Raw genomic sequence first — 24,466 nt, 5'->3', positions numbered from 1 at the left:
AACGCGTCACCAAAACAGGTTCCAAAGTTCACGTTTTGTCTATACGAACAAGTTGCTCCATATATATTGGCGTACGTGATGTAACCCAGCGGGTCAGGACATTAGTGATCCGGCATCTCTTCATTTAACTCAATGACGCCCGAATACACGCGCCTGGATGATCGTTTGCCAAACGATTACGTGAAAATAGGAAAAACAACTGTGGACTTTGGACGCATGATCCGCCAAGAAAAATGCAAGCCGGTTTCATCAAGCCTAATATATGCAATTTATGCTAATCAAATATGTATTAGAGCATCGTCAATAGCATAGATTGTCAAGTTTCCGATAGCAGTGAATTAGATAAAAATTTGATTTAAAAAAATACTTAAATCATTTCTGTTAATCGAAAGTTTGTATTATACAATATAGTAGAAGTAGACTATCAGTGAGATAGTTCTAGGAGTAATACTCAATTACTCAATAAAAGGTCAATGAAAGTAACTTCATGGATAGAAGATAAGACTTTTTTATGACCTTGTGAGAAGTTCACGTTAGTGAATTTTCATTGTTTGTGATTTTTTATGATAAATATCCGGTTCGGAGAAAAGACGCATGTTCGCCCAACGCGCGCAAGTTGTCCGATATTGTGGTAGAGGGGCTAACTGTTCCTTTATTGGCTCGTACACGGAGTTGTTCACTTGTGGGTTCTGGTCGATGCTGCTTAAAGCCGCGGTGGAGCCAGACCTACTAGTCGCCGGAGAGCCGAGAAGTACGCATCTATCGACCGATCGCATCTGCAGAGAACAGCGTCTATTCTCGTCCGGACGGACATACTTGCATCATCTCCATGACAGAATGTGAAAGAAGGAGCTAAAGCTGAAGAATCGAATCTATAAGTCTCGGGAAGCAGTTAAAATTTCTAACACTGGTTGGTTGAACGCCTACATCGATAGTGCGTCGACAGCACATCGATCGGAATTTTGCCGAAAAGGAGTAGGAACGGGAGGAAGAGAAATCACGATAGAAAAGGAGTATAAGAGCGATTACAACAGTGACCTCGACTCAAAGCCTAGAATCTCGGAGCAGAAAAGCGGTCGGTGAGATCGGAGCTAGGTGCCGCTATTACTATGTAAATTTTCAGCGGGTATATTTATTTGCGCGCGCGCACTGTCGCCAACGAGCAACGATATTAGCAGCAACGGCAACATTATCGTTAATAGCAGCGAGTGAAACGGGCACGGGCGAAAGGGAATCGCGCAGAACGCTGCAAAGTAGATATCTGGTCTTTTCTTTGACAGATCCCAAGGAAGCTCGCAAACTGGCTCCGGAAGTGAGGATAAAGCAAATTGGAATGAGGGAGGATTTGCTATCTATAATACGGCACACGAGCAGTGATCACTTCTCGGAAGAGCTTTAGCCGGCGGCTTAACCAGGAAGTAGAAACGCGAGCAGCGGGATCAGCGGCCAGGTTGATAATTCGCAAGTAGAATATACGCGCGATAGAGTAGAAGCTGTTCTCGCTCGTTGGCGGTTTTTTTTTTATTTTGGAGCAACTAGCTCCACGTCGGGCTTCCTTTTGCTCTGAGAATCTTCGGTGTTACTCCTCAACAATTCCGTCGTCATCAAAAAGGAGAGAAACGGAAAGGGAAGGCCGAATATCCGGAAGACCGGTTGTTCTCCCTACGAGTTTCTCGGTTATGCCCTGGGTCGCCGCATGTTTTGATCTGTTGGCGACTCCGTTACTGGGTTACTGCCTCGCGGTCAGAAAACTGGCCCTGCAAGCCGGCCTCCTGCAGGAGAAAAAAAACGATCTCGCCGTGAGGCAGACATCTAACACGGGGACACCCTTGAACGCTGACACCACAACCATCATGGCTCCTAACGCGGAAGAGCAGCGTCAAGGTAATGTTTCGCGTGGGGTGAGTTGCTTGATGACGAGGGCTGTAAGGAGGTTGTGAATTGTTGTCTGCTTACGTAATATATATATCTCGTCTTCTTTTACGTCACTATTTTTGAACATTCGATTTCACGTTGAGAGTAAAAGTATCTACGTACAATTAGCATACAATTAATATAATTGAAGTGCTTTATATAGCGAACACATAATAAGATATATAATTCTGACATACACCAGGTTCTTGATTGCATGGTAACTAGTTATATAATTTTTGAAAGAAACGAAAATAATCTTAAATAAACCCATAACAAAAATTACAATGTTCTTAATAATGTTGTGTAATTGTATTATTTATCTTAAATTATTATATATTTATATGTCCGAATCTATCAAAGCATTTATTAATAAAGAATAAGCGTGGTCTCAGAATAATTATCAATTGGACACACAATTTTGTGTGTCCTGTAGTTGTCCTGTAAAAAAATGCTGGCATAATTTCCTCGATAAATTATCTGTGAATTGTATAGTGTAATTAACATTTATTTTAATAGCTTTACAATAGCAGGTTTGGGTGTTAAGTAGCTTTTATTGCAATTTATGTGCATTTGTACTATTTCCTGCTTATTGTTACAATCAACATTAACTGATTCATTTAAAAGCGTTTCAAACAAACGTTCACAGCATGAGGCAGAACAAGAGAAATTTGAAACTTATACGTTTTCATTTTGTTTTCATTTTCATTTTTAAAATATAAATCATATGATATATCATGTAGATAATATATTCTCCTTAGTGAATTTTTCTTACATTGTATTAGAAGCCGGTTTAATGAAATTCAGAGGAAATGAAAAGTGAAAGGAAAACAACAACTTAAATATTGAGGTCGCCGTCTTCACTATCGCAATGCCCGTCTTGTTCATCTTACATTTACGCTTCTTCATTCGTTATTTTCAGCGTGAAAATAATAGCAGTAAATATTTCGTGTCATTAAAATGTGGAAAATATGTGTAAATTTATTATATTATCATTATATCTCTTGTGCATAAAAGAAAGTAGCTGGCTAAAATTATAAAGGATATAAATAAATGTATAAATACGATCCATTTAATCGTCATCATTTTCACTACCTTACATACAATAGCTTGGACAAATCATCGTGAACAGAGTTAGTATTTCGCATTACGCAGTTCAGATTTTTTTTCAAACTTGTTAATGCAAATTCAAGTACGTACAAGCATTGTGCTATCAATGTGTGTTTCATTTTTAATACAACATCCGCACTTTTATTTGCGACACCATTCTCATATTACAAACGTCATTGTTATACACAGTGTTGGATTCTTACAATTCCGTCATGGAATATAATTTTGTGAAACAATTGACTTAAAGTATCATGAAAGATGGAATTAAATATAATAATCGAAATATATTACAAAAGATTTTTTTAATGATTAAATTGTATGTAAGCAAATGTAAGCATTGATTGATTGACAATTTCTATTTGTTATCACATCCTGCTTCATAACGTTCAATTTTTATGTGCCATCATATTACTTCTAGTTAAATTATTATCCACTTCAAATAAAAAAAAAGCATGAAAATACCTATATGTGTTGCGAAAAATATAAAATTTATACAAGATTTTCTATAATAAGAATGACGAATACTTTGTGTCGTGTAAAATATTGTATATACATTAATTAAAATATATACATAAATCGAAATACACTTTTTGTAAGGTAAATGAAATACTAAAATTTCTATAACAAATAATATATCTTTATACATTAAATTGCGAGGAAAAGATATACCATTGAGAGACTTTTTTTCCTTCTAAAAGCTAAATATTATGTGTCTGTAAATATCATTTGCTGAGACGATAAATACCTATCTACACTGAAACTTCAATTTATCATTTTGGCATTGAAAATTATCATCACGTCAAGAACCAAATCGTATTCGTCTCTTATCTCCTAAGGTATATATGTACAAGAAATTTCAAAACTGTTACAATTCTTACATTCGAAAGTTTTTAGTGAATATAAGACAAATTATGAAAATAAGAATGGAAAAAAATTAAATATAATTGTATAATAAATAATATTAATTCTCGTAAAATTTAACAAAGAGAATCAAAATATTTCTGTTAAAATAATATATATTTGGAATCGATTTGATAAGATTTTTATTGGTAAAGTTATTTCTAATTCTTCATATTTAATTTAATAATATTTTTTAAATGTGAAATATCATAAGAGAAAATGTCAAAAATTTTAACGAAAAGATGATTGTTTATTATATCGATTAAAAAATTTATTGAACTTTTCAACATTGATACAATGATTGAATTCTTAATTTATTTAATATTATTTTTACAAATAAAAAATAAATTTTATTTTATAAATACATTTTACGATATAAGTCACATTATGCGACATAAAAATATTAATTATAGAACGTTTTTCGACACACACACACACACACACACACACACACACACACCATATAAAAATAATAAATTATCTCATACGCTATGCATATAATACTTTAAAGTATAAATTTTTGCACTGCTGATAGCACTGATTAGATAATACAAATCTCAATACACAGGATAGTTATTATGTACATGTATTATCACTTTGAATTTAGATATTGGACAAAAAGATAAGGTTATCATGTAATGCTTTAAGTTGAATAAATATAAGTGCTTCGTACTTTTGAAATTTTTTCTTAAGCTATCACTGTTTTCGTTTCTCTTGTATGAATTTTAACAATAATTAATAATAATCATTATTCAATAAAGTTAACAAATTAGTGTATTAATTATATGTTTGTTAATTATAGTTTATAGTTTATATGTTAGTGTATTAATTATAGTTTAATCAATATAATTATGCATTCAAAATACAAATTCAAAAAATACACAATAGCGATAATATGCATTACATGTTTATAAAATTTAAAGGAAGAAAAATTATTTTGTTTTTGCTAAGAATAATTGGAATTTTATTGCATTTAAAAGGTAAATTATTGTTGACTTCGGTAACGCGTGGAGAAGCCGAAACAAAGCCAGTGCACACGCATTTATAAATCTAAATATAAAACCCATTCCTAGTGAGGCACGAGGCATTATATATATTTCATTGCCCACTCGTTCGACGTCATAGTATACAAATTAAATTTCTACAAAGTTTATCTAAAATTTTAATTTTTCCTTTTATTAAATATTGTTTCTATCGGTCGCTTTTGCTAATCTTTTTTGTATATTGGAAAAATATGAGCTAAATCATTTACACGCGCTTTATATATAAAATTGTTGCTCACCAGTTATTTTAAAATTACCTGCAATTTTAAAATTATAAAATTGATTGAATAGCAAAAATATGATATGAGAGAAACTTTACGAAATTTAAAAAATGTATATTTTTAATTATAAAATATTTAATTATAAAATATTAATTAAAAATTATAAAGTGTCTGTTTTCTATATGTGCACATTTTAATCAATAAAATAATATATTTTTATAAAAATTACTTTTTATTTTTACAATGTAATAAATTTTTATATGTTCTGCTCATACATTAAACATTTGAATTGAACTTTTTTGTCATGCATTTATTAACTTTTTGTTCAATTTAATTACATACATTATTGATAAAAAAAACTTATGATTTTCATGTTTTTATGTTTATAAAACATATTTTATCAGTATTTTAATTTCGGATTATTAAATCATTTTTTTTACAAACACGTGTAGCATTTATCAATACAGAAAAATGAACTATAACAGTAAAGTGTTCATTTGTACATAACAAAATGTATATTTCATGACACACGGCGTGCTCATAAAATACTTCGTACAAATTAGATGTTTTTGCAAATATATGTGTAACGTTAAAATTCAGGTTAATACATAATACATATTATTCTACGTTGTAGTTTGAATGTATTTCCGTAACTTTTGTGTAAGTAGCTTATCCACTTCTGTAGTTGTCATATGAATATTTTATGACCACTATTATTTTTAAAAGAAGCTTTTAGTACTATGTTGTTGTCTCAGTCCAAAGTCATATTATCGTACTGTATATACTATTCTCATGTTACTACTGCTTGCATCTGTATAAAGTACCACACATTAGATATATTGCCAAAATATTCACACTGTAACAAAATGCCTCGTTCAAAGAAGCTCTGACTAATAACATTATATTTAGTTATTATCCTGTAATTCTTAAAAATTTTATTGACGACATTTCAAGACAAACATTGCAGATGGGAAAACATATTTTATAAATATATGTCATATTATTTTTGGATGAATTTTTTAAGAAATAAAAGAAGTTGAAAACAAAATATGATGTTTTCATGCTTTGTGCGATTTACATAATATTATAATTACCAAGATAAGCATACATGATACATATTTTAATATACTTAAATTTTATTTCTATTGTTATAAATTACAGGTACAATAAATCGGAATAAATTTTTGTATTCGTATATAAATAAGAGAAATATTTGAAAATTTACGTTGCTATAAAATAATTTTTAGTTATTGTATTAAATCCGAGATGATATATGCATAAATTGCCTAAGTGCAAATAGAGTTTTGAATGCCTTTATATCTACATTCTTAGACTCTGGCAAAGAGAAGGTCGCAGCAAGAATCTCAGGTCTATCAAAATCATCGCACAAATTCGCGGGAGTTATCATAGCCACTTGCGGTCTACCGGCTCGTGGAAAAAGCCAGATTGGACAGAGCCTTGCTCGCAGACTTATTTGGAATGGCGTAACTACAAAAGGTAAGTACATCTTTAATGACTTAAAATAAATATTTATTAAATCCGTTTAATCCATGAAGATTTATTGTAATTATGTTTTATTCTCGATTAAATCAGGAAGAATTACAATATTCCATAAATTTTGTTTCAGTGTTTCGTGTGAGTGATTACCGAAGGAAGCGATTCGAACCTCATATATCTCAAGAACTTTTCCGACTGGATAATGCGGCAAATAACGCGTTAATAGCTCTCGCTCAGAGAGATACTATGCAGGATTGCGCAGCATGGCTTGCATCTGGAAATACTGTGGCAGTAAGTGTTAAAATGTTAAAAGTTTCTTCACGAAATTGTTATTGTAAAGAGATAACAATATTTTGAGTAAAGCTTCTTCTCTATCATAACAGAGAATACCTACTGATCTATCTATATCCTCAAGAACATTCCTCTGATTACTTTTCTGTACCTATAAGTAGTATCATAGGAAATTGCGTGACAATTGATTAGATGAAGCGTCACTGAGTGGCTTCACTTACAATAACGCACAGTTATTTTCCCTCCTTGTTTTAAGATCCTGGACGCTATGCTAATCACGCGAACACAACGCACGGAAGTCTATGATTACTTCTCCGGCCAGCTTGGTTATCGCGTTCTCTTCATCGAATGCGTCTGCGACAATCCAGAAGTTCTGGAGTACAACCAACAGGAGATCGTAAGACATTGCGCCGACTATACAGGGGTAGACACCGCTTTGGCTGCGGAAGATCTGCGCTCAAAAATCGCTTTTTACGCTGGAATATATGAACCTATGAACGATAGAACTTATCCCAGGATCAAAATTAATACTGCTACCATGGATATCGAGACCTGCAAAGTATCCGGTCACATTGAAACCAGCGTGCTTGGCTACCTTGGAGATATCAGCCTTAAACCTCACACTCTTTATTTCTCGAGGGTAAACAGTTAAAGTTTTTTTATACTTTATGATAAATATTTTTATACATTATAATAATTGCCAAAAAATGAAATAATTATGTAATACTTTTGAGGCTTCCATGGATATTCTCTTCAAAAAAGCTACGCAGTTTATGGGTTATCTTCGTGTCTTAATGCATTATTAAATGTCAACGTTTCGTAAACATTGCAGTTTATTTCATCACGACGAGAAGCAATCTGATACTCTCCAATTCATTGCTTCTTAGCCTGATGAAATTACATGTCACGAAACGTCGACATTTAATAATAAATTAAAACAAAGAACTCGCAAATAGTAGTTTCTTGGAATAATTACGTATTCCACGCTCATAATTATGTATTTTACCGCTATTATCTATTTTACTATGCTATTTTCTATTTTACTTCGCGCTTTTATAGTCTTTCAGCTTACATTTTTGTATTGTATATTGCAGCATGGCGAAAGCGAGTACAACGTGGTGGGTAAAATCGGTGGCGATGCGGTATTGAGCACCAGAGGTGAGCGTTATGCTCAAGCCTTGTCAAATAAGTTCAACGCCATGCGTATTCCCGATCTTCGAATTCTCACTAGCCGCCTCCGTAGAACGATCGCAACGGTGCGTGGCATCGAAGCCCCTCGGGAACATATAGCCGCTTTAAATGAACTTCACGCGGGAGTGTGCGAAGGTCTCTCGTACGAAGAGATGCAGGAGCGTTATCCACAGGTAATTGCTATTTTTAAGTAAACTCAAGCAGAATATCGATTGTCAGCTAAAAATAATCGAGTCTCGAATCATACATGATTCAATTTGGGACGAAGTTTGAGCGATCAATATTTTATCGGAAATCTCTTCTAATCATGCGAGATAATCACGTAACAATATTATCATGTCTATTTATAATTTTACAACAGGAGTTCGCTTGGCGCGATCAAGATAAGCTTCGCTATCGCTATCCGTGGGGCGAAAGTTACATCGACGCGATGCTACGTGTCGAGCCGGTGATTGCCGAGTTGCAGTGTTCTAATAATGTTCTCGTAGTGTCACATCAGGCGATATTACGCTGCATCATCGGATTCTTTCTTGATAAGAAACCTGAAGAGCTGCCCTACATGGAGGTGCCGCTGCACACGATAATCCGTATCACCAGTCAGGGTTACAATTACAAGCTCGAGTTTTTCAAGCTGCCGATCGAGTGTGTTAACACAACTCGTGTCAAGCCACAGAACTGCAGTGGTGACCGTACTGCTGCGGATGCTCTGATAACCGTTCCCGCGCACTTTGACATACCGGATCCTTGGAGAAATCCCGGAAACGGGCCCACTCTCGTACAGCAGCACTAAAGGAACTAAAGAAGTTCGTTTTAAAAGTGACGTAAATCAAATTTTGAAATATAAGTTTGATTCTTAAAAAGAAATAATACAAAGCAATAGTCAATCGGTATACGATTTTGCATATGATATCAGAAAATTTTACAATAAAAAGAAATCAAATAAATAAGATAAAATGTTATTAATTTGTATTAATTTTAATTGTAATATATTTTTCTATTTAAAGAACTTATAAGATTTTTGAAAGTTGATTTATGTCACCATTGAAGCAAGGCATTCTTCGCTTATATCAAGAATTCTATATTCACGGCACTATAAAAGATTATTTACTTACTTGTTTGTAATTCTGGGATTTATTATTATTATTACAAAGGGAAATTAGATCACTGTCATTATTAATATTTTTATAGTGGCAGTTACATGAAAAGTATCTTACAAAGGCATGATGCATCGACTTAATTTACTTGCGATCGGAATAGATGCAATTGATGCAAAAAATGAAAAAAAAATCTGATTTCAAAAGTTTTTTTTTATATATTAGAAAAACGCACAGACTTTGAAGTATAAATATAAAATATCTTAGTTGATAATATTTTGTGTCCCGACCGACTTTGATGATAGGTCTATAGATATCCCGGTAGGATACCGATAATGTATACCTTTTTAATAGTTAGCAATTGGAAGCCCATGACTCGAGCCCTCTACGCATTGCGGGACTCATAGTTTTGTCAATAGTTTATAGCATTGTTCAATTCATAGTAGTTCATTTCATAGATTAAAGTATATTACCTGTCGTGCTAAGCATACGCACAGATTTGTATATAGAACGGATGGGGATTTGATGTTGAAAATTGTTTGTGATAGAGAAATAGTAGCGCGTAGAAATTGTCAATTGACGCTGCGCATATATATCATCGTATCTTTTCGTATCTCAGCATTTAAAAAATTTTTTTCCTTCAAAATATGTAGCGAAACTCTTATTCCGTGCTGTGATCGTTTTGATCAAATTTATGATCTCTTTTATTGTCACATTTTATTGCTTGAGTGCCCCATCGAATTTACGATTATGTTAAAAAAAAAAATAAAAAATAACGAAATATGTTCAGATATACATATATACTAGTTGAAAAATGTAATTATTGATTTTAAGAGATTACGCCTTAATTATCTGGCCTTTTATATGATACGATCAAAATAGTGAAAAACTCATCTGGGTACTCTAAGACATATTTTTATAAAAGATAGATATTAGATGTAATTACAGGAGTTATTTCCTTTATATCGACTAATTTTTATTTTGACCAGCAATATAATATGTTTATAATTATTTGTAATTCTTAATAATCTACAAATTATTAACCAATATATCATTTTACATATAAATAAATTATAGAGAAACTCTTTGCAACGAAAAAGATGATCGAAAACAAATCTTAACATTAAAATGACTTATCAGAGAAGACAGAATTTTACTAGTTCATTAATGACTGATGTTATAAATTATGATTTTCTGCAATAAAAAAAGAGAACTTACTATCTCGAGTAATTTTCTGCGAAATAAAGTATTGTAATTTATTATATACAATGATTTAAACGTACAATTGGTACATACTTTTATCTTTATTATTGGATCTTTGAAACAAATTTTTCTGTTACTTATATTTATATATATATAAATTTTATTTAAATTCAACATATTATTTTAGAGATTTATCAAAATATGTATTTTTAGCATATATAAATGTAAAATGTAAATGTAAGACGCAGACATTTAACGATACATGCATTTTCAATATGATTTAAATCAACGGTTGTGTTAAATTTATGAATTCAAAGTCCTGCATGAGTTTGCTATGATTTCCCGTGTAACTAAAACATAATTCCGGCTAAACAAGCAAAACTTTGCGGAATAATATGTACACAAATTAATCTTTATCCTTACACGTCGTTGATTCATTGATACTTTACTATATTTTATTAAAATAGTTTATTGCATAAACATGCATAATATTTATTTAGATGTGAACGCGAAGTTTTTCCAGATTTGCAATAATTAAGTTACAAATCTGATATTCACGCTTCCGAGGATTAGTTTACTTGTTTAATAATTTACTTGCTAAAATAATTTACGTGTGCTTTGCATGTCTTCCTTTTGAATGAGAAATCGATCTAGTCGATCTTCCGATGTTTCGACTGCTAAATATTTCGTGACTCTACACGTTTGAACGTTGAGAAGTTAATTATAATTTGTAATATGTATATTATGTGGTTAAGATATATTATTCATATTATATATATTATTCATAGTTTGAAAGCTTTAGAATTTTTTATTTGTACTCTGAATAAATTTTTTTTACAAAGTTTGTCTTTTATATATTTCTTGTTTTAATCTCATTTTTTTATCAAATAAAAGATAAGAATAATTTAAAAATTTATTTTCTTTAATACCACTAATATATAAAATTATATCTAGTACAATAAGCCAGAAAAAATTTCAAACCTATTAGGAACACGAAAAACTTAAGGCAATAAGACGGCAGTAAAGAAATGAACTGTGATTGATCAATTCGCTTATTGCTTATGTTTTACTGCTTTAAATTTTTTTGTGTGCCAGGGCTCTTAAAATAGATCTTTAGAAATTAATAGAGCCTGTATTTTAAAAAATTAAATACAAACTAAAAAAATTTAAAGAAATTATAATCAGTTATAACATTAAAATTGTTTGTTTAAAATTAATTAATTTATCTGGATTTATACAGTACGAAATTTTTCAAGTGTAAGACAGAAACTTTCAAGAATACTTGAAATTTTCAAAAATAAAAATACATGATTCCGAGAATTGTTTAAACTTTAAAATTTAAATTCTCGAAAATCAGAAATTATTAAAACATAATTAAATATAATGATGAATAAAATAATAACTTTAATAATTTCCATTGTAAAAATAAGACCTTTATTATTACTTTCCTTTATTTATATTATAAGCAGGGGGAGATCACACTCATAACTTTTTTTATTATTAAAGATCAATTGTACTTCGATATAAATATATAAAGATATACATATAGCTATGTAAAATAATTGAATAATTTGCAGAAATCTTTATAGAATAATCAGACAAGTTATGACTAGCAAATCATTTTCACATATGACTAGATTTAGTTTTTCATAAATACAAGAATTGTGACATCGGTTACTTCGCTAAACGAAAAATATTGATTATTCTTTTACAGTTTTTATATATCTGAAACTAATTTGACAATATTACTGTAAAATTTTTGAAAACAAAATTATAATTTATAAATTTTTGTCTCGAATGACGAAGGTAATATCATTTTAATGAGTAAAGAGATATCGTACGAACATATATATATATACCCTGGACTTTCATTTATATTAATTCCAATAAAGCACTATATATAGAAGAATATATTGAATTCGGGAATTTTCCTCACTTAATCTATTTTCATTCAAAGGTGTCATACTAAATACCCGATTTCATTAATTTTGACGTATAGTCTCTTTGTTTAGCAGCCAAATGCAAATCCAAACTTTTCAACATTCTCGCTTGAATTTCATGCGTGTTGGACTCTCGTTTACGAAAATCATTAACGAGAATTCCATCTTTTAAATGCAATGATTCGTTTTGTGAAAAATTGTCGAGTTCAATCGTATTTAATGAGCAGGATTTGTTTCGCGATTCCCGTATGATAGTTTTCATGAATTCAAGGGCCATTCTTCGACAAGTATCGAAACCTAATAATTGTATTCTTTTACTATGAATGGCATCTATACGGTGATTTTTCCAGCGCGTTCCTCGGTCTATTATTTTAGCGAGAGAACTGGGTGTCCCAGGTAGATCATGAAACACTTTAGTAAGAATTTCTTTTGTTAGGTCTTCCTCACTGCCGGATGCGTCTGTAAAAACAATGAAAATATTTTAATAGCATAAATTTAACGGTTATAATCGTAAAGATTATGAAAATAAGGAGGAAAGTAGAAAGACTTAAATATCAATTCATACATATATGGAAATATAAGATATTTTAACAAAATATTTATTTTGCATACAGTTTGAATTTTGGCTTTGGAAGATAAAAAACAAATAAAAAAAACATTTAACAATTAAAAAATAACTTTTCAATTTGTGTGCAAATTTTATTAAAAAATTTCAATTAAAGCTCATGTGTGAAGTTGACGAAATTGCTAAGATATCTTACGAAAATGGTTTTCATTTAATTATGTACAGATTGATGTCGTTCTATAGTTTTATATTATATGAAATTGAATTTCATGCAGAAGATATCTGTAATAATTGATATAAGCCTTGTGGAAACCAACACCAAACTTCTCTTATTTCCAATGTCGACAATAGAGAAATAAATTACTTTTATAAAAATGTCATTTCATTATGATAACCAATTATTCAGATAAATCATTTTGACATGATAAAAAAAAGTCCAAGGTCGCAGTATATTAAACAAAGGAAATAAACTTCGATTAAAACTTTATGAAGATCTAAAGTGCACGACATCTTTTTCTCGCAGAATGTTACAAAAGTTGATCGAGTACTTGAGTTATGCAATGCTTGAAAGAAGGGGAAAAGTTTTGCATTACTCAGATCGCTACCATCATCGATTTCTGCGACGTATGTGCCTTCCTTGATCTCTCGTTGTAATTCTAGGACTCTGGCTAAAGCCAACTGGAGATATTCTCTTGTATTTGGATCCTGCAGAAAGATGATACGCTTATGTACACTCGAATACACATGGAATACGTACTTACAGTAAAGACATTTTTGCAATATTAATTATATAATTTCTAAAACGTTATATCTTTATTTATTGATTGAGAATTATTTATTAAATAATTACTTATCTATCTCCTACATTTTATTAATTAATAATTTTAAATGCAAAAGAGAATAAACTTTTACATTTTAAATTATTAATTAATAAAATGTAGGAGGTAGATAAGTAATTATTTAATAAATAATTCTCAATCAATGTTAATAAAATGAAATATGCAAGAAAATTTTTTTATTTATACATTCCATATAAAAATTATATATTATATTGGTAATCATTCCATTAATCATATTTTAATAATATAATTAATAAATTTAACTTACCGCGTATTGTTCAGTGTTTTTTATTCTTTTAGAGTCATTGCCAACGTCTTCTAAACAAGGTGCCTGAATACAATAATTATATTAAATAATTATATTAAATTATATTATATTAAAATAATTTTTTAAATAATTTTTTTACAATTTTAAACATATATCGCTGTTCTGTTTTATTAGGAACGTTTATTTATAATAATATCGCGATCATTTTGTATTAATTATTTTATAAAAGTATATACTGAGAAAAAAATATATATATTCTAAATTTCAATAAATATTCATTTGAATAGTACCAACTATATATTTATTAAACATAAAACTATATATTTATTTGGTACAAAAAACATTATTAATTTGAGTCAACAATTATTTCTTTTAATTAAATACATATTTATTGTAAGTAAATGTTTAGTTGGCAGTATTTAAATAAATATTTATTTAAATTTAGGTCATTTTTTCTCAGTGTAGATAACATCTTTATCATAAATTATCTTACCGACGAATATCTCTTCATTATGATCTGGCTCAGCGTTTGTCCATCTATAATTCAACGAATCAGAAAAATTAATTTTTTCTACGCCTAGAAATTTTATTTGTGATTAATTGTAATAAACAAATTTCTTTCAAAAAATCCGAAAATTTTATAAAATAATAATAATACTCAACGTTATTTTTAATTAAATTTTCGCATTTTATTTCGCGTTTCATTTATAAAAGATGATTATATAGAAGATTGGTTATACATTGAAAAAATATACTAATTTTTAATAAATATTTATTTGAAATAATACTTACATTTAATAAAATATCTACTAAATATAAATATATATTTATATTTGGCTCAACAATTTAATTATTTTTATTTAAGTGTCATCTTTTAATAAAGTAAATATTTGATTAATATTAAAAATATGCTATGCTATAGTAAATTTTTTCTCAATATATTTATTTTATTTAATTTAAAAATAAGATGAGAAAATAAAAATGTTCAAATGTGTAATTATACAAATCAACTATAACAGATCAAGAGATTACGAGTAAAAAAACTTTAATGCTAATTTAATACAACATAAAACTCACGTATATTAAAATAAACATTTTTAAACATGAGGTCATTATCAATGTTGTAATAATCGATAATGATTAAAATAGTACATAAAAGTTGTATGATATTTCAGAATATAAAAATCAAAATACAAGTCAGACCGCAATTAACAATATAACGATTCGAAGCAATAATAGAAAGCTGTTATAGATGACCATCATTACAGTTCTCTCGCAAATGAACATCAATAGTCGTCAATTTAAACGCAATACTGCAATATAACCATAGTGGATCATAATCAACCTACCAATAAACCGTGTATAACAAGAACAGATATTGTAATTGGCATAACACATCAAAACTCAAGCTTTCACAATCCTTGAATAGCGAATAATTAACGTCATATTTTACGAAACTTGTAATTAAAACCGCTTTGCAATATAATACAATATCAAAATTGTAAATCATATAATCGTTAGTACTTAAAATTATTTTGGCTTATAATCCTTTAATTTATTTATTGATTTCTTTAATTTATGTGATGATTTAATTTTATGATATTGTCTAAACTATTACAGGAAAATTTAATATATGTCATAATAGACTTTGCATTGTACGTTGATAATGCCTTGTAAGCATTATTTCAGATCATTGTGTATTAGCACAATATCCATATAACTGTATGTACAATATCCATTATGTTCGAATATAAATGTTTTCGTGAGATTAAATGAAATTAATTATGTTATTGTTTTCCCATTTCAACATCTATTATGTTAAATTCGTGAAATACACTAATATTATTGTATATTATTTAAAAATTCTTTCACTATACTATGCTACTTTGCTACAAGAATAAGCAGTTTAATAAAGTTTATCAAATTTTTATAAAACGATGACATTGATACAAAATATGAAACACATAGAATGAAACTACAAACTTAGTATCTATTTGATCGTCTTAATACATCTCATCTGGAAGTAATGATATCTCGTGTTACTTACGCGCTTCTGCCTTTAACTACAAACGTGCACCTCTATAAGTTTATCCCTCAAGTTTGGATCAGTTATTCGTTATATCAACCTTGTTATTTGACGTTATCGAAGTATCGAGAGATTCTCTCGCGCTTGCAGACACAACGGCTTTGTGCCGTGCGTAAAGTTTCTTCATTAAACCCTTCCTCGTAAAAAAAATCACCTTCTTTGTATTCTGTTTATCACAAAAAGTACAGCATTATCGTTAACTATAAGTAGACTGTCAATGGATACGACCGTTGACTAACGTTGATGGTTCCGTACTACCAATCCCCTCATTTTCACAACCGTTGTTGAAGGGGGCCCAGGCGAGGGCGTCTGTCTACCTTCAATCCCCTTCGAAATCCAGCTGTTCAACCGTCGTGTAAAAAGTCTAACCAAACGAACGGCAGATGCAAGAACCCCCTTTTCTCCTCTCTCTACCTACGCGTGCCCTGAAGGGAAGGACGACGAGTGGCACGTGCGAGCGAGAATACGTTGCACGCGTGTCGAAGAGTCTCGTATCGATTATTCTTACTCGACGTCCAAGTGATTTTTGATATGTACGTTCCCATAAAATTTATTTACGCTAAAGAGAAAACAATACAGTTTTTATATATAGTATATACAGTTATAATCTTTATTAATGCAGTTCAATCGCATAGAAAAGAAACATATTGAAAATATTCTAAGTTGTCTCTTCCTGCGAAATGTACACAATGCTTCTAACAATGTACATATATACATATACAAGACAAGTAAATATACAAACAATATATATATATATATATATATATATATATTAGGTGTTGGAATTAATTCGTAGCGTTTTACAAGTGATGGGAAGTACTTTCATTAATGTATTTTTTAATGCTCATGTGAAATAAATAACATTCTTTCATTAAAAAACGCTACGAATTAATTCCAACACCTAATATATACAAGTAACATATGTACATATCTGTCCTTAAATCGATTTTTTTCTTGATGAAGACTTTATACAATAAATTAATAATTTTAGTACATCTCATTTTTATAATGACATAGCGTGTAATCATTTCAGATATTATCTTGATTCTTGAAAGTTTTCTTTGTTTAAACTATTTTTTAAATACTTATTTTAAATACTTATTTATATTAACAACAAGTAATATACATTATACATTAATTTAAATATAAATAACATTACAGTGAGAAACTTCTACAAAATTTGCTCACATATAGTGTCAATACATTATATTATAAACTTTCGAATAAATGAAAACATTTCTATGTAATGAGCATACTTTGAAAAGACTTACATAATTTATATATACATTTGTAAATAACAAGTAATGCTAGCTACTTATACACAATTCAGTTGAGCTAAAGAGCTTTTAAAATGAGTTTTGTTTCATGTCATCTGTGTTTCATGTTTTCACGTTTTTATTCTCATGAAACACTTGTAGATCTAATTTAACTCGGTGAACCAATTACCATCATAAAAGAGATAATAAAACGAATGCCTATCAGCTCGATGTCGTTGTACTTCTTACTTTTTAATCTCTTTTTTATGACCCATTTATTTCTCGTGTCAAAGAACAAATTCAGTTTTCGTTGCTTATATGATTTTATTAAATTTATAGAAAGATTAATATTATTTTTGAAAAACTAGTTCCTAATTTTTTAATTTTTAAATTTTCTAATCTCATTAAAAAACGATTTTTCTTAATCCTCTATATTCAATTCAATTAATCTCCAAAGAAAAATTTGATGATGTGAAAAGTATATTAGTCGCTTGAAAGAGCTTTTTCAGTAAAAAAAATTGCAATGAATTTGCAAATGCTATTTAAAGAAAAGTACGTATCTGAAAAGATACAGTAGAATGAAACATACATATATTCTCAAATTGATATTCTTATAAACAAAACGATTACAAACGGGCATTCATAATCTTTAAAATGATTATGGAAATATTTATTCGAATAAAATTGTGAAATCTCACTGCATTTCTTTTAATCTGTGTAATGAAAAACCTGCAACATTACTGTAGCGACCATCCTGATGAAATTTTAATTATTTGTTTGATGCTCCATTATTATTAGCAGTGATAGTATCGCGATCTGCATTACAATTTACATTGAACCTACTTATACTTCACTCTGCTTATACTTCAAATTACTTACGAGAGCGATTTTCGGTCACCACGGGAGGCTTAGTTTCTACACTGCCCATTTCAAATACCCCGGTTGAATTAAACTCTTGTGTTCGTCTTCGAGTGGTGGAAGCGCTGGTCTCGTTAATGCGTCGACTTTTTTGTAAAAAAATATTTTCCTGCGTAATACTGCTTTCCGTTCTATTTCTACCGCAGACAGTGGAACCACCAGGTAGACAGTAACATAAATATTTATTAAATCTATGGTAGAAAGACAGGAGTAATAATTAAAAAACATATCTTCATATTATCTTTAAAAAACAGAATTTTTCGACAATAAATTTTCAAATTCATATTTGTGCTCTTAGAACACATTTTTGCAATCACACGCAAGCACGCACGCACGCACACACACACACACACACACACACACACACACACACACACACACACACACACACACACACACATAAAGATCATATATATATAATTTTACGAACAGAAAAAAGTTATGCTGATAAGTAGAAAATGTGTAAACAATCTTCCCGTACAAAAGTTTGCGGAAGGATTTGCATTTTGACGAGTTCTTACCAAGTATTGCAATGATGAAAAAAATATTATATATTCTTTTGTGAACATAAATTGGGTTTAGCTAATGAGATTACTTCAGAATTGAAAATTGTAAGATTAATATACTAATGTAAGTTTTGCATAATATATACTGTGTAAATTTTGTTTCTTAACTGTTATATAATAAAATTTTATGTCACTTTTTAATCGTGATTATTATTATAATAAAATTTATTATTATTGAAATAAAAGTATTATTAATTAAAAGTATTATTAATTAAAATTAACCGGTTTCTTTCTGATCAATATAGAAATTTTTTATTTACAAATAAAAAAATATTATACACACTTACTTTTGACGAAACGTGCGGCTAATTAAGTAGAGAGCAATGGGATTAACACAGCTATTGATGAAACTGAGGCAGAAACCAAATATTCTAAAGGTGTTCCAGTAAGAATTAAAATCGTCCATGGCCGTTGGATTAAAATGGAACCAGAGCACATAAATATGATATGGTAGAAAACAAATCACAAAAATGATTATAAAACACACTACCATTTTGCCCACCTAAATTGCAATAACAAACGAAATCATTAATACGCGTCCAATAAGAGATAAATGAATCTTAAAAATTATTTAAAGGTATGAAGCATGATTTTAATACTTTGAAACTTTAAGAAGTATATTTTTATATACCCTTTTGCGCGCCTTTATCTGTTCGTGAAGATCAGAACCGGGAAGTTCGCATGGCATATTTCTAGTAGACAATGTTAGATGCCATGTCATGCTCAAATAGAAAATAGCTATCACGCACAATGGTATCAAGTAATATGCTAAAAATTTGAACATTACCATACTCTTTCGATAAATTTGTCCTGTAATGTAAAAGCACATATAATGTAGTATTTATCTGTACGCGATTACTTCACAAAGCGTTTTATAAAATTTATATATATTTTTTTAGTGTACCTAATTTAGTTTTTATATTGTTCAATGATTTAAATAAAATACTGTATTAAAATAAAATACTGTGTAATAATATTTAAGTTCCGAATATAATAAATAAAGGCTCTAATTAGGAGAAATATTTAATTCTCAGAAAAGATAAAAATGCAAAAGTTATTAATTTTTTATGAAAGATAAATCAATAAGAGCGGATGTCGGCAATAATAACGATATATTTAATCTCTTATTCACAGTAGATTATATATAAAAATGCAAATATTTTATAAATAAATAAATTAATATAATATGATTAATAAATTAATCTTTTGTCATTATAATAAATATATTTTGTTCGTATCTAAAAAAAATTTTAAATTTTTTTTAATTAGTAAAAATAATATTATCGTATAAACTGATTAAAATTTCATTATTTTACAATTTACATATTCATTTATGTATTCCTAATTTTGTGTTCAAAGGAAATGTATCATGACTTACCAAATTCTTCAGGAAAAGGATTGCAGATTAAAATGCTGCGATTTCCTAATACAGGTACAGACGTTACTTCGGAGAAGAGCACGGCGGGCATAGCTATGACAATCGCTAAGACCCAAATAAGGGATGCCGTTAAAACAGTAAGTGGTTTTGCGCTTAAACCCGCCACGTGGCGACGAATAGGGTTTACGATGGCGCAATATCTATGAGAACGTGAGCATGCGGCAATAGATTATATCATAAAAGCAGCAGAAGCTTGCTTATTTCAAAGATAAATTATTCAAGATACAAACAACAATTAATTTGCATATCCTAGATCGTTATATCTCAATTTTTACTTAAATCAATCTTTCACTTAACCCCAATTAGCAGACAATGTTTTTAAAGCGTTTAAGTATTTACTTAACGTAAAAATATTTAATAAATATTTATTTAAAAAATATTTTTTAAATATTGTGTGCCGATGGAGATTTAAAATGACAAAAAATACTGAGAAGTTAATTGAAATTATTCCGATAAAAAATATATTTAATTTTAATAAAAATTAATAGTTATTCATTATTATACAACTATATTCTATTGAAAATTAATAATTGTATAATATTCAACTTCTCTCTTGACTATATCTGGCATAAATATCCAGTAACGTTTCTGCATGTACACATTGAACACGTATCTGTTCTACACACACACACACATTGAAACGAGCATACATTACACGGCATACATTATAATCTTTAGTACACATGATAATTTTCCGATCCTTTATTACACACGATAGATTCTTCGTGTACAGGTTCATCACTTTCACAAGTATACAAGAAATGTTAAGTGATTTTTACTTTAATATCTTTAGAAAGTATTTATAAAGCTGTAATATTAAAAAGGAAAAGCCTAGAGATCATTATTTAGAGTATTGCTCCTAGTATTTCAAAGAAGAGAAATAGGTACGCAGGATACGGATGATCCAATCGTGTGTAATAAGCGTTAATTGGTTTTAAAATTCGATTTAATGCTTGAATATATTATGACTGAATTTTCAGTTTTAGTCTCTCAATTAAGCGACGGATATTTGTAGTATCGTCTAACTAAGTAAAATTTTCTTTAATTCCTTGAATTAATTGAATTTGAAACGACATGATAAAGCTCTTAGTTCACATATTTACCTTTCGGCTGATAAAGCTGCTAAAGTAAATACCGACACACCAATCGAAATATCCTTAGCGTATTCAGATAATTTGCAGATAGTTAAACCCCATGGCCATGAATCAAGTACATAAACAAATAATGTGAAAGGTATGTAAGTCACAATCACCTGTAACAACGAATTATCTGTTTTTGAGATTTACGTGATATTTTATAAAAAATATAATAAATTATCCAAGGAAATCAGGATAATTATAAACATATCCTTTGCCTTCTGAATAAATATATTTTTTCTTGTAAGTAAAAATTGGCTTTTTTTCTTGTAAGTAAAAATTATTTGAGGATAGAAAGTTTCAAGCATAAAACATAACAATATGTATGTATATTTTAATTACAAATCTATTTTTCAGGAAAATTCATTCCTAAGAAAATATATTTTTTTATTTTTCTTACTTTTATCTTTGAGAGATACACATATTTTTATTCTCTTATATATGGATTGTGCTCATATTTAAAATAAAGATTATTTATATAATTAATAAAAAAGTGATTTTTAATCATAAAATTTAACGAAAAAGGAGCATAAAACCACTGTACAAGTATATTTACTGAAGATGGGCAAATATTGGCCAAAACGTCTAAGTTAAATCAGAACCTTTGTAATATATTAAATATCACAAAAAACAACTTGTGCAGTGGTTTTGCTCCTTTTTCGTTAAAATTTAAAGATTATTTATCTCACATAATTTTTACTCTTCTTGAATTAGACAGAAATTCAAAAAATAAAGAAAGCGCAATCAAAGCTGTATGCTTACCAATAAATCGCCCAGAGCTAAAGACAGCACGTATGTATTTGGTATATTTCTCATGCTGGTATGACATAGCAAAATAAGAATTAAAATACCATTTCCTATTACACCTACAATCAAAATTAATAAAAATATTACGGGTATAATATAAGTCTCAACTCTTTCAGCAACCGGTATATATTTATATTCATAATCCATTTCGGAGCTCATATTAAAAATATCTTCTGTTATCTCCATCTGTAACAAAAAAAATATTTTTGTTGCTTTTAACGAAAGAAATATTTTTGTTGCTTTTTTTGTTGACACTCTTGATATAAAAAAATGAAGTTGAAGCGAAATTGCAGATTAACATAAAAATATCTCAGATAACATATTGCATAAGATATCTAAAAGACGTCTTTTAAAATATCTTTTAGACATCTAAAAGAAATCTTTTCGATATCTTACGCAACATAAATGTTATCTGGGATGTACTTGAACATAAATCATATGTTCAAGTAAAAAGGAAACTATATAAAAAAATAATTTTTAAGTACTGCATATTGATTAGATATATCATTATTGCAGATAAAATGATAGAAACGATTAAAGATAAGGTTACAACCTCATCAAGTTATATTATGAAAATTTTTAACGATATAAACAGATCATCCAAATAACACATAAAGCTTTAAAACGTCTGCGATAATGTTGTCTCAGCTTAAATTACAGCATTTTTGTCTATGACAGTCACTGCCACAACGTTATTATGACAAACACATTGTACAAGTACATTATGACAAAATTGTAGTAGCAAAAATAGGACAACATTTTTGGAAACGATGTTGCAGCTATTTAACTGCACAACCATTTTGCTGTAAAGAGATTATACATATTATATATTATACCATAGACATACATATTATAGTGATAATCTGAATAAAATAAATTAATAAGCAGAATGTTTTTCATAAATTAATATTCAATGAAAGTTTAATTTTTAATTTTTAAATTATGTAAAAATATTTAAAATACAATAAAAAAAAATTCGATTTTATAGAGAACATTTTTCGAATAAAAAAGTTTTTTTAATAGAAAACTTATTCGCGAAATTCTTTTTTTAATAATTACGTTTTTTAATCTAAAGTGAGATAAATTTAATTCGTTTCTATATTTTCCTCCACATTTCTATTCACTCTTTATATGAAACTATAAAGTTACATTAATCGGCCGTAAGCACTAATTTATAATACAACGTTTGAAATTGTTTCATCGTCAAATTTCAAAGTTTTAAAATTACAAAGTACGAAATGGGAAACAATTTAAATGGAAAATCTCGATTGATACATGCAGCATGGTAAAATATTTCAATATTATTTATTATGTTATTCCAGTAATGGGCTTATACATCTCTTATAGATCTTGTTAATATGCATGCGTAGACACACGTTATTCTAATATAAATATAAATTTATATCACTATTGATTAAGTCGATTAATAAATAAATATATAAGTATATTATTTATTCTCTCTCTAAAGATAATATTCCTTTTTTGTTTATGTATGTATACACAGACATACACATTAATATGACCTCGTACATATTTTAATAGCTTTTAGTATGCATTACAAATCATGTTTACACGAATATGGAAAAATGTAATCTCATAAAACAACTCAAAATGTGTTACATGTAATCGAATATATTAATAATGCTTCACTAATCACTTAAACTCACAATCGGGCGAAGCGCTTCATTTGCAACTTCGATTTTTACGTGTGAATGACTTATTCTCCAAATAAATCGACTGACGTTTGAGATACAGAGAGTTACAGATATTTAAAAATTGTAATATCACGTTGATAACGATGGCTGTTGAACTATTATATCATTCCAAATATTTATATTTTCTATTTTTTAATGTAATATTATCGCAAACACATTGGGACATATAAATTACTTTTGTTTAATAATTACAAATTGAATCGATCAAATTAAATTAAAAAATAATTTTTATATCTTTTAAGTAGATAAATAGACCACATAAATTTTAAATAAATTGGTTGTGTGGTATTTTCCTTAAATTTCTAAAGTCTATTTTGTAAACGACCTTTCACAGGAGAATCCACCTTAAGCTTATATAAGTTTGTAATAGAATAACTAAGTTATACATATTTTTGAAAGTTTCGAAAGTTCTAAGAGTATATAAAAGTAAACTTCTTATATGTAATGGCAAGTCTAAAATCAAATCATTAA

General features: G+C 28.9%; 3 protein-coding genes across 3 annotated transcripts in view; 1 reads left to right on the top strand and 2 right to left on the bottom strand.

Moving 5' to 3' along the window:
- Positions 1–671: 671 nt before the first annotated feature.
- On the top strand, positions 672–11,302 carry LOC105148636 (6-phosphofructo-2-kinase/fructose-2,6-bisphosphatase). The gene is made up of 6 exons (XM_011060464.2): positions 672–1,884; positions 6,518–6,682; positions 6,813–6,973; positions 7,230–7,613; positions 8,068–8,337; positions 8,526–11,302. The coding sequence occupies exons 1-6, from the start codon at positions 1,680–1,682 to the stop codon at positions 8,952–8,954; spliced, it is 1,614 nt and encodes a 537-aa protein (XP_011058766.1). The 5' UTR covers positions 672–1,679; the 3' UTR covers positions 8,955–11,302.
- Positions 11,303–11,872: 570 nt separating this feature from the next.
- LOC105148635 (uncharacterized) lies at positions 11,873–16,296 on the bottom strand. The gene is made up of 5 exons (XM_011060463.2): positions 16,121–16,296; positions 14,567–14,610; positions 14,074–14,136; positions 13,572–13,671; positions 11,873–12,860 (listed from the first exon to the last, which is right to left on the bottom strand). The coding sequence occupies exons 2-5, from the start codon at positions 14,582–14,584 to the stop codon at positions 12,427–12,429; spliced, it is 615 nt and encodes a 204-aa protein (XP_011058765.1). The 5' UTR covers positions 14,585–14,610; positions 16,121–16,296; the 3' UTR covers positions 11,873–12,426.
- Positions 16,297–16,480: 184 nt separating this feature from the next.
- LOC105148634 (neuropeptide CCHamide-2 receptor) overlaps positions 16,481–24,466 on the bottom strand; it is a 34,891-nt gene continuing 26,905 nt past the window's right edge. Inside the window, exons 2-7 of the mRNA XM_011060461.2 lie at positions 22,236–22,466; positions 21,441–21,589; positions 20,278–20,477; positions 19,531–19,709; positions 19,187–19,401; positions 16,481–18,524 (exon numbers count right to left, since the gene is read on the bottom strand). Of these exons, the coding sequence (XP_011058763.2) occupies positions 18,287–18,524; positions 19,187–19,401; positions 19,531–19,709; positions 20,278–20,477; positions 21,441–21,589; positions 22,236–22,466 (1,212 nt within the window). The 3' untranslated portion in view covers positions 16,481–18,286. The remainder of the gene's footprint in view (positions 18,525–19,186; positions 19,402–19,530; positions 19,710–20,277; positions 20,478–21,440; positions 21,590–22,235; positions 22,467–24,466) is intronic.

Source organism: Acromyrmex echinatior, chromosome 14 (genome assembly GCF_024713525.1).
Source record: "Acromyrmex echinatior isolate Ae372 chromosome 14, ASM2471352v2, whole genome shotgun sequence".
NCBI lineage: Eukaryota > Metazoa > Arthropoda > Insecta > Hymenoptera > Formicidae > Acromyrmex > Acromyrmex echinatior.
Note: the sequence above shows the minus strand (reverse complement) of the source record. Positions and strands in the feature narration are given on the sequence as shown.

Excerpts from the sequence above, each read along its gene's own strand:
- LOC105148636 (XM_011060464.2), top strand. The coding sequence starts at position 1,680 with ATGCCCTGGGTCGCCGCATGTTTTGATCTGTTGGCGACTCCGTTACTG. Across the intron at positions 1,885-6,517 it reads CGCGGAAGAGCAGCGTCAAG|ACTCTGGCAAAGAGAAGGTC; the intron begins GTAATGTTTCGC and ends CTACATTCTTAG. Across the intron at positions 8,338-8,525 it reads TGCAGGAGCGTTATCCACAG|GAGTTCGCTTGGCGCGATCA; the intron begins GTAATTGCTATT and ends ATTTTACAACAG.
- LOC105148635 (XM_011060463.2), bottom strand. Across the intron at positions 13,672-14,073 it reads AAAACACTGAACAATACGCG|GATCCAAATACAAGAGAATA; the intron begins GTAAGTTAAATT and ends ATCTTTCTGCAG. Across the intron at positions 12,861-13,571 it reads CGTCGCAGAAATCGATGATG|ACGCATCCGGCAGTGAGGAA; the intron begins GTAGCGATCTGA and ends TTGTTTTTACAG.